Source organism: Melanotaenia boesemani, chromosome 14, assembly GCF_017639745.1.
Source record: "Melanotaenia boesemani isolate fMelBoe1 chromosome 14, fMelBoe1.pri, whole genome shotgun sequence".
Taxonomy (NCBI): Eukaryota; Metazoa; Chordata; class Actinopteri; order Atheriniformes; family Melanotaeniidae; genus Melanotaenia; species Melanotaenia boesemani.
In genome coordinates, this window is record NC_055695.1 from 21,699,557 (window position 1) to 21,710,984 (window position 11,428).

An 11,428-nucleotide genomic window follows, 5' to 3' on the forward strand; every position below is an offset into this window, starting at 1 on the left:
AAGCAAATGAACTTAGTATTGTACAGATGCACTAAGATTTAATTTTGCCATGGTTTGCTTAACTTAATTTAAAGGTTTCAGTCAAAAAGGTTCAATGATTTACACAAGTTATATAATGTACATAACAACAGTCTGCTTTACTTATTTTACTTACTGCTTTACTGACCTCAATATTAAATTCAAATGGTTTACACTGACATTTCATTCTTTTTGTCTTCATTAATCAGGCTTTATAAATCAAATATATTTAACAAATTTTCTAAGCTGTCATTCTTGTTATGTTTGATAGTCAGCTACCTACAGTATATTTGAAAGAAAATTTGGAATATGATTTAAAGCACTCTCACACACTGTTGAACTACAAAACACTAGCTGGCTGCCAATGAGGACAGTCAGCCTAAAACATCCTGAAAAAATTTAAACCTGTTTAAATTAAATTAAATTAAATTAAATTAAATTAAATTAAATTAAATTAAATTAAATTAAATTAAATTAAATTAAATTAAATTAAATTAAATTTCTTTTTTCATTTTCCTTTTTTCATGTTCCTTTTTTCTTTTTTCTTTTCTTTTCTTTTACTTTTTCTTTTGTTTCCAAAGGGAAAATTTATCATATTTTTTTCAGTTATATGTATTATAATATGTAATTCAAAATTGCATTACATTAAATATGATAAATAACTGAATTAATTTAAAATCCTGAGCAGGCATTTGTAGCTTCTCTTTCAATGTGGTGATAAAACCTATGAAACAAATTATTATGATTTCTATTGTTTTCACACACAGATAACAACCATGCTGGTAGGGGTGTTTGAAAGCCTTGATAACTCTGTAAATCTGCAGTAGTACAATCAGATAATCCGCTGCTATAAAGAGTTTTTAAATCTATCTTGTGCTGTTAAACAACAGTTGAGTCGTTTTAAAAAGAGCAAGCAGTCACCCGTTGCTTTCTTAACTGCTGTTGCTTTCTGCTATTGATTTAACTTCTGACAATGTATTAACTGTAGCCTTTACTTTTTCTCTTTTCTTTATTTTTTAATTAAAGTTTATGAGTCCAAAGCTTTTGGGGTAGTAAATTTTGCAAAAAGGAATTTGAAGGAACAAGTCATCTTTTTAAGATGGAGCCGGTTTGCAATTTGTTTTTTTTTAATGTGCTGCAGGTTCTTAAAATTACTTAACTTAGCTACTGACCTTACATTGCATTCAATGTAAGTTGGAAATGGAAACTCATTACAGTATTAGCAAATTAGAGATTTTTTAATGATTTGATTCTTCAGTACTGAGATCAAAATCCTACAATTACATTAATATAACCTTTTTAAAAGACCAGCACATCCAGCTGCAAATGTCTCATCTTCACATATCATCCAGACTATTAGTTATTGGTGAGCTAAAAATGTCAGCCTGTAACAAAATGAGTCTAAATCTGCCAACAACCAAAGCATTAAAATGCTTTGTGGTTCATTCATCCCTCAACAGTAAAAGGGAGTTTCTAAAGAGATCCAAGGATGCGAAGGATCTCCTTCTTAAACCACCTTTGTTAATCTCACCACATTCATTAATCTTCCATAAGCAGCCATAAAGGAGCCTGTGTGGAGAATGAAGAGGAATGCAGTGCCTGCCAGGGGCCAAGTGGTCAGTCAGAGAAAGAGGAAACTCAAGTTGGCATGCCGAGTCACTGCCAGTCACTGCCAATACAAACTATCAGGCCACATAGACAAACCCCTTGACAGACTGAACTAAAGTATCTTCAGACTGCCAAACTGAGGATAGCTTTATGGAAACCATTGATTAAACCAGCACTTCTTTATTTTTATTTCTTCATTTTTAAATTTTATGTTATCATGATTTATGAAATCCCATAAAATGTAGACCAAGTGTCAGGGACATGCCTTTTGAAAACATCCAAAGTTCACATATGCAGAGGTTTCTCTTGTGTTTTCTGCAAGGGAAATATTTTCCTTGTGTTCTACAACCATGTAAGTAATTATTTTACAGTGTTAGCTTTTCCTTCTGAGATTTCTACATGACCTCTTAATTATTTAGACCAGTGTTTCATACATGTTCTTAATTGTATTGGATGTCTTATTACAGTGCAAATGCCTTATTTCATCATTGATACTCGTATGAAAAATAATACGTTAAATGAAAACAGTCTGTCCAAGCATTACACATATGTTACATGCTGTATATATTTCACAGAAAAAGTTTGTTAAAGCAGCCTGCGCAGTACGGCTTCCCTTTCTGCTCCTTGAAGATGCCCTGGCTGAGCTGCCGCATACAGAAAGCACACACAAAGTGCTCGGGATGAAACTTGCGATCAAGAGCAGAGATGCAACGGCCGGTGATGGGCTCACAACAGCCACCACACAGAGTTCCCTGCCTGGAGTGAAAATGCAGAGCACAGAGGGGCCGCCCATCTAGCTCCATGAAACAGCCATCAGTGAAGGGCTTCAGGCAGTCCTGGGTATGAGATAAGACATCGGGAGACAGAGAGAGGGAAAATAAGGGGGGTTAGATATGGTGTGAGAGAACCATTTTTATCTGAATCACAAAATGTAGACTATAAAAAATCATGTTGCATTCATAAATGTACTTTTCATAATTGTCTAAGTATTAATGCTGGTTAATTAGGAAAACATGTATGTAGATACATATAAAATAGTACATGCTCACAACAATATATCTAAAATATGTTTGTAATCTGTCTCAAAATGTTAACTTACGTTGTATCAGTAAGCGTACAAAACTCTGATTTAAATGTAGCCCCAGCATAATGAGGTTACAGTGCTTCAAAATTTCATAGCATGAAAATTTAGTATGAAAGTGTTGCAGCTGTGTCTTTTACAGATCCATTAATAAGTGCTAGAACAGAAAATGGAAAATAAATGTACAGTTAAGACACTGCATATGGACCTGAATGCAATTACAGACGTTTCTCTTGGCAGACACTTTGACTTGTCACGCTTTAGCAGTAAAAGCGCAGGTGTAACTCTAAGCATTGCCAGTGGCCATGTTTCATTTATTACGTACCAGTAGGCCATGACAGCGAGATAGTGAGCACAAAATGTCCACTTGAGAAAGATCTGTGTTGTTCACTGACTGTGATGCTGTGATGTAGTAACAGATATCTCTGCTCATTTAGAAATTTGTCATATGATTGCAATTAAAAAATGTCATTTGTGTCTATAGATCGTTATCAACCATTTTGGAATGAGAATATCAACATTTCGGTGTTTTTTTGAAGGCCAATGACTCGTGCAAAACACATCTCTTACAGTTAAGAGGAACAAGCTGCAGCATAATGGTTAGACAGAAGAAAGTTGTAACTATGTTTAGCAGTAAGTTGAATGTGTGCTCAGTGAGCGTGCACTGGACTGTCTTAAATTCAGGCCAGGTTAAAAATGACCACGCTGATAGTAACTGCTTTATATAAAACAATGTTGAGATTCTGCATAAATTATAAATTGCCAGCTGTGGATAATGATTAGTTTTGATAGTTGGATAGTTGGATTTGTGTCACATTATGTGTGATGCTGTTAAAAGTAATAGATTTTATGTGTTTTGTGTTCTGGTCTGTGGACTTTAGTAAGTAATATTCTTAAGTTGCAGTTTCTAGACAAGGTTAAAAGATCTCTCAGAGTTGTTTATATTTCACAACTGCATGTTTCCGATTTAAGCAGAAATATCTCTTCACATTGAAGCATTTTTGACCAGTTTCAGTACACAGAAATAACTTTGAAGAGAACGTAAAAGATACCCACACAGAGGAATGTGGTTTGCTTGATTTATCTCAGTCACTTTAACCATAACCATAATATATTCATCAGCCATACATGTACAGCCAGGCATGTAGGTCATTCAGAGCTGTGTGTGTGAGAGTGTGTGAGTGTGGCAAGAGGCTCACTGCACAGACGAAGCACTCTGAATGCCAGGTGCCATTGGCTGCAGTCAGGTAGTTTTCCCTCACTGAGTCTCCACAGCCGGAGCACTTGGGAGCAAAGAGATGGTAGAAGTCCTTAGAACAGTATGGTTTCCCATCTTTCTCCAAGAAACCTGGGAAAGGTAAAAGATGGACTTAGTTCTGTGCTAAACACTTCCCTCAGAAATTATTTCTCTAAGCTCTCACCTTCTGGTCCAAACAGGTTTCCACAGTATGTGCAGAAGAAATGCTCTGGGTGCCAGGTCTGGTCCAGAGCTGTGAGGACGTTCTGAAATACCAGCCACAAATATTATATCTATTTATTTATTTCTTTACACATTAGTAAGATTCCTCTTATTGCTCACGTTCAAGTGTCATGAAAGGCAAAATCTGTGGCTTGTAAATCATAAAAAGGCATTACAGAAAAATGTTGCATTAGTTTATGATTAACATCTTTGTTTCTGATAAGTCTGCAGCCTAGGCAGGATGTCCTTTAAGGCTGCAGAGCGATTTGTTTTTATCAGTTGAGATGGCATGCAGCGTTACAGCAAGAAAAAAATAACTATTTATTCCTATATGTCATCATCCAATTTCTTCTTTATGTGGGTGCAGTATTTTACCCGGGTTTTAATCTTTCTTTTGATTTTATGGTGACTCCTCACCTGTATAATGGCCCCCTTGCAATAGGCACAACGTGGAGAAAAAAGGTCATGGTAGTCTTTGTCACAGTATGGTCGTCCGTCTCTCTCAAAGAAGCCTCTTGTGCTCAGCTCCATCTTACACACCACACACACAAAGTGTTCAGGATGCCATACTTCTCCCAGTGCTGTGATCATCTAGTGGATGTGAATGAGGGAACATCCTTGTTTATATTTTCACATTTAGGCTCAAGGGTGCAAAATTATTTTCTTTGAGTCGCAAAGGCTCCACATTACCTTTCCCACAATGCATTTGTTGCAGGCAGCACAGTGGCCCTTGGTGGTGGTGCGCACACCAATTTTCTCCAAATCAGAGCTCAGCCCCCCTAGCAGGTCATCTATAGCGTCTGTTTTCTGTTTTGGGGTTGTGGCTGTTGTATCTGAATCTGCTGGACCGCTGTTGTCCTCCTTTCTCTCCTGTTGTCTATCTTCTGTTTTTTTCTTCACAGACTTCTTTTGTACAAGTGGTGGTGGGGTTTCTGAAGGTACTGAATCCTGGATAAAGATACAAATGTAAACAAATGTTTTAAAATTATGTATAGTGCTACATTTTCTAAGAGCATGTTTTTAAATACTAATGATAAAAAATGTCCCAATTCTAAAATTCTGCTACTTGATGCTCTGCAGTAATGACATTAATACAATGCTGCCCTCTGTTGTTCAACCAAGTTAATATCTTTAATTTGACATTTCTACTTCACCTTCGCTGCTCTTACTGACCACGCTCCACGAGAAAATCAATTCTCAGTAAGCACACAGAGAACATTATTATGATTTTCAGTCTTTTCAGACTGCAGACGCTTTACTGACCCCCTGTGCCAGACCCAGCAGGTCTTGCAGGATAGAGTCCAACTCTTGAGTGGGTGAGTCAAGAGTCGGGGAAGCTGCAACGGGAGCTGGCAGATCACTGCATTCAAGACAGAAACAAATTAAAGCACAATAATTTGAAGATGTAACACAAACATCAAGATTACTACTGTATAATCATCTTACAATAGAGAACTTATGCAAATTAGTGTCCAAGTTTAGAGAGAGCTTTGGGTCTTCATGGGATGACTTTCAGTTTTTGACCTTACTTTTTACCCAGTTAAATCATGTTTCTGAAAATAATCCAGGATCTTTGAGTATATATTTTATGCTAAATAATTATCAAATATACTACAACCCACAAAGCTCTACTAATAATGCCACCCTGTTTCCAAGAAAGGATGGGAAGATGCGTAAAATGACCATAAAGGAATTTAATGATTCACAAATCATTTAATATATCTAATTAAAACTTGCACAAAGATTAAATTAACTACATGTAGCCCTCCCTTCCATTTGTTGTTATAAAATTTGTGTATATTAATGGTGCAGTCACAGATGTTCTGTATAGTTTGTTAGTTTGTATAGTTTCTGCTGTATTTGTGAGCTTGTGCAGTCATTGCATCTACAGAATCATGTCTGTTGTAATACACTTCCTGAAAGTCCAAAAAATTTTACACAGCGTTTCAAAATTTTCCAGAATAGCATTGTACAAGTCTACATAGAATTCTTTGAGAATTTGGAAATGCATCGTGCTTTAACTCTGGCATTATCTGCAGTCCTCCTCAATAGAATCAAAGTTGGCCAAAGCTGATATCATGAGTAACATTTTTAAAGTATTTTTATGTTTCTTCAGCACAATTAAGACTATGATAATGTGAGTCAGGGCCAACAGGAGACTCAAACCTGGACCTCACCTGTAAGCATTTGTGCTGACTGAGCTGTTTTCTTTTTTGCCAGCTCTGGGAACCTATGGAGAGACCCACAGGTTATACAAGGAATAACTTGAACTAGCCCATGTGACCATCCATTTTGTTGAAAAACATAACTCTCATTAAGTTCCAAAACTAATTTGTGTGATTTTGTCTTTACCTCTAGATCAGCTGCATCATCATTTTTGTTTTCTTGGAGAATTTCTGAACCTTTTGAATTCAGGGCCAGTTCCTCCAACAGCAAATCTGTGGCAGGATGCACAACGTTAATCTTAAACTACACTTGAGCTAACATGCATACCAACCAACCAAACATCTAATCACATTGTTTGTCATGCTGATTGTTGTTCCTTTGTGTTTGATCTTAATCAGTACATGCATAATTTTTGCAGAATGAAATATTTCCTGTGAGGTGAGGCAGGAAGCGCCTTGATGTTCAGATCAAGGTGCTTTTGGACTGAGCTTGCTTCATGTAAGGCAGCTGAATCAGGAAGTGATGACATGAGATGTTGCAGAAGTGAAACTTGTTAAAATGTTGCAAGAATCTGGTGACTTATATTGCAGCCAGTTCAACTCTCTCCTACACGCAGCTAAAAACCACATTTCTTGGGGTAAGAAAAGACATGAATAGGCAATTCATTACCAACTTATGAAATACTTGCACTGGAATAAGTATGAAAAAGAGGACAGTAAAACGACAAGAGTAACTATTTAGTCTGAAAGTCTCTTGTGAGACAAAAGAATTATGTATATGTAATCAATAAGGAATTTTTAGTCTGTGAAGTCAGTGTAGACTACAAACACAAAAAGCACAATTAAAAACAAGTGTAAAAGCTGTTAAATCAATTAATCACAGATTACTTAAGATGAACTGCATCACTTAGTACATTTATAACATCTTATTCAATAATCGCCTTCAATCAGTTTGAGTTTGATAAGCAACAAAAACCATGAAAGACGCCTTACCGAGCTCATCCATGATGACAGCTCTTGATCTCACCACAGAGTGTGTATGTGCTGTGCTGGTTAATCACTGGGGTAACCAGCCGAAACGTCACTTCCTCAGGGGAAGGTTCATTTTCTGCTTGTTTCCGTATGAAGATCCATCAGTGGTTAGTGTAAGAGTTTGTCATTTCCTGCTAACGAGGAAACCTGCAACCTTTTTGTGAATCATGTGTGCAAGGGAGATTCTCACATAGATAACAAGTCAGACTGTCTGTTGACTAACCTTTTATGTAATGTACACCACATTGTATTAATTAGATATTATATATTATATTAAATAGTAGAAAAAAAAACATATATATATGACAAAAGGTTAATAGTGACACAGTACAGTGACCACAATTTGTTTAATAAAAGATTGAAAATATAGCACATATAGATTTTTTTCATTAATAGATTGATCATATGATTCCAATCAACTTACCAAAATACAAAAACATAAAGATAATTCATATCAGTGTGTACTGCACATCACAAACACACACAAATCACACAGAAGCAACAAAGTCCATTGTATGTATGTCAATAAATTCTGTATTATTGTGGACAATACTTTAAAAATATTCAACATTATCAACTGACCTAACATGTAGGTAGTGTTAAAGTAGAAATATATAAAATTATATTACAAATACAATTGTGGTATTTGCACAACTGGCACTGCTGATTTGTGAATCTCAGAAAAAAGAAAAAGTACACTGCCTGGCAAAAAAATAAAAAATAAAAAAAAAAGTTGCCACCAAGCAAATAGGTACAAGCTTCTTATTGGATATTTACTGCATGAGCAATTATCTTTCAGCTGGCGATAACTTATTTAATCCCAACTGATGCAATAGGTAGCTTTTCATTTTTTAAACAACAATGTCGAAAGACACATCCCGTGGTCGTGGAAATATATTAGTTTATTTATTAGTTTATCAAATCATGCATCAAGCAGAGAAAACATCTGACAAGACTGGAGAAACTGCTAAAGTTAAGAACTGTCCAACACCTTTTTAAAAACTGACAGGATAGTGGAGAACTATCATCTTCTAGGAAGAAATGTTGGGAAAAAAAATCCTGAATGATAATGATCGGTGATCACTTCAAATGTTTGGTGAAATTAAATTGAAGAAAAACACGAGAAGAGCTCAGGGCTGTGTTTCATAGAGGAAATAAGAGCATTTCCACACAAACAAAGTGAAGGGAAACCAAGGGATTGGAACTGAACAGCTGTTTAGCCATAAAAAAAACACTAATCAGTGAGGTAAACTGGAGAAAAAGTTTGTTATGGAACATAAAGATTGGACTCTGGAGCAATGAAAGAAGGTATGTGGTCTGATGAGTCCAGATTTACCCTGTTCCAGAGTGAAGGGAGCATCGGGGTAAAATGAGAGGCAGATGACGTTATGCGGCCATCATGCCTAGTGCTTACTGTACAAGCCTGTGGGGGCAGTGTATGATCTGGGGTTGCTGCTGTTGGTCATGTTGAGCAACATTATGTGTCCAAAGAAGGGGGTCAGTGACCAGGTTATTCCATCACTGGATTTTTTTATTCCCTGACTTTTTTATCCCCAAGATGGCGATGGCAGGATTCATTGGGCTCAAAATATGAAAGAGTGGTTCACGGAGCATGAGCATCATTTTCACACATGGACTGGCCACCAAAGAGTCCAGACCTGAACCCCATAGAGAATCTTTGGGATGTGCTGGAGAAGGCTTTGCACAGTGGCTGGACTCTCCCATAATCAATAAAAGATCTTGGTGAAATATTAATGCAACACTGGGTGGAAATAAATCTTGTGACATTGCGGAAGCTTATTGAAACAATGCCACAGCAAATGCTGCTGTAATTAAAGCTAAAGGAGGTCCAGTAAAATATTAATGTGTGACCTTTTCTTTTCTTTTTTTGGCCAGGCAGTGTATATGTCATTAGGATACTAAGGGGATGTTAAACTGAAATTGCTGATCGTTGAGAGTAGAAAATTGATATTAGATGACAAACTCCAGAACACCTGACTCCATATATGTGGAGTTTTGAAAAGAGCCCACCCTATGAAAGAAAAGAACGTGTTCAGTTATTATCAGTTATCATTATTACCACACTGCACAATGCTGAAAGATATTAGAAGCAACTACTTTGGTTTAGTAATAAGACACTTTTTTATAGAAAACATGAAATAATAATCACTACTAAAAAGTTTATCAAATAAAAGTCTATAAAACTGCAAAGTTGCATCAGCATTTGAGACAGGGAGCCACAGAAAGAAATGAGGTAATGACTTGACGCTGTCATGATTGGGGTTTGACTGTGTGGTCTGTGTGTTCCAGGTTGGACTGAGCAGGTTTCCAGGGAAATTCAGAGTGGAGTGTCTTGTGTTTTCCAAGCAGCTTCACTCCGCTTTTGTGTTTCCCTCAGTTTTCCATGTTGCTTCAAGAAGCAGTTGGAGATCCGCAGAAGAGAACGCCAAATCAGGACTTCCAGCTTCGACCTAGCTTTGCCCACCTGCCTGCTTGCCCTGCCTGCCGCCTAACTCAACCCACACAGACAGAGATCATTTTCAGATGTATCCCTCCACCGTCAGTCACCTCGGGATACAAGTAAGCTTTTGATTCTGTCTGCAATATCAAGAATTCCCATCTGGCCTCCTTTAATCCTCTGTCCTCTCTCAGGAGAAGTTATCGACACCTGGACCAACTCTCCCACAGATGATCCCAAACATAAAATAAAGTTTGTTCATTCTCACCTTTTTCCTCTGTCTTCTGCATTTGGGTCCATAGCTACGTTCTCTGACCGTGACAGATGCATCACATATGGACAGCCAGCAGATGGAGATCTTTGTGAATGTATCGAAGTTTCGATGCATTGAGTCAATCTCATGTTTTAAGACATGGAGCTGCACTACAAGAGAAGGCAAAAGTAGATGGATGGATTTCTAGGATCATTATCAATTTTTGTATTTTTAGACACTTTTTAAGTTATTCTTTTATTTGCATTGTTTAATATCAAAGTGATGGAGAGCCATGAAACGCATCACACCACTGTCTACTTTAAACTTTCTAACCTTTATTTTTTTCTCTTTTAGGTTATGCTAAAACCGCTGGTTGATGCAGCAATACATTTCCTGAAGAACTGCTTTTTCCATAGAGACATCAAATTGGAAAACGTCCTCATTGAGACTGGTTCAGAAATCCCATGAGTTCGTCTCATTGATTTTTGGTGTGAGTTGCTTCTACAAAGAAAACAGTTTGAATTTTGTGGCACTGAGGCGCATATCCTTGGACCGAGAACAGTGTGGCAGATGGGGGGTTTTGTCGTATGGAAGCCAAGAGCGGCCGTTATTGGCTTTTTTTTTTTTTTAAATAGTCATCTCGAGAAAACGGGCTAATTTTCTCATTATCTAGAGATGAGTACCGTTTTCTTGTGATAACGGGATAATTTCTTGTTTTCAAAAGTTTGTTTTTGAGATAAGATGATTAAGGTGGGCTCAAAAGTAAAGGCTGTTACATACTCTGTGAGAAGCAAGAACTTTTTTTTTTTTTGTTTTTTGTTCTTGAGGCCACGAGACCAAACTGACGACATTGTGCTCTCGGGGACGTGAATGGGGACAGTTCTCCTGTCATGTCCGCGCCACCTGCACCAGTACGCTTCAGTTCACCAGCCTACTGATCACCGGTCCTAGGACTTCATCTCCCAGGATTCCTCTCATCCATCTCATCGGACTTCACCTGCAGCCTCTCCTCATCAACCTGACAAGACACACCTGTCCTCCGGTCTACTTAAGCCTTCAGCACACTGCGGATCTTTGTATTGTCTTGTAGCTACTTCAGTCTGTGAGAGCTGCATTAAAACCCTTTTTTTACATTCAGCCTGCGCATGTGTGCGGCTTTCAGCCGATCCAGCGTTACATCTCCAAACTTTGGCCGGGCAGAACTTTCTTCTGGTGGGGCTCAGAAATATTGTGTGATTGGTCGGACATTTGAAGTGGGCGATGGAAGCGAATAAAGCAGAAAGTTGTGGCATTAGTTTTAGTCATTAGTTTTTATTGAACAGCTGATCGCAAACGAAGCTTCTCATGGGGTATA

The 11,428-nt window shown here is 37.4% G+C and overlaps 1 protein-coding gene across 1 annotated transcript; it reads right to left on the reverse strand.

The window, feature by feature from the left end:
- Nucleotides 1–1,296: 1,296 nt before the first annotated feature.
- On the reverse strand, nucleotides 1,297–7,415 carry lpxn (leupaxin). Its single transcript, XM_042006933.1, has 9 exons — nucleotides 7,325–7,415; nucleotides 6,519–6,604; nucleotides 6,344–6,396; nucleotides 5,430–5,526; nucleotides 4,857–5,114; nucleotides 4,584–4,757; nucleotides 4,129–4,210; nucleotides 3,907–4,055; nucleotides 1,297–2,462 (listed from the first exon to the last, which is right to left on the reverse strand). The coding sequence occupies exons 1-9, from the start codon at nucleotides 7,335–7,337 to the stop codon at nucleotides 2,196–2,198; spliced, it is 1,179 nt and encodes a 392-aa protein (XP_041862867.1). The 5' UTR covers nucleotides 7,338–7,415; the 3' UTR covers nucleotides 1,297–2,195.
- Nucleotides 7,416–11,428: the final 4,013 nt, after the last annotated feature.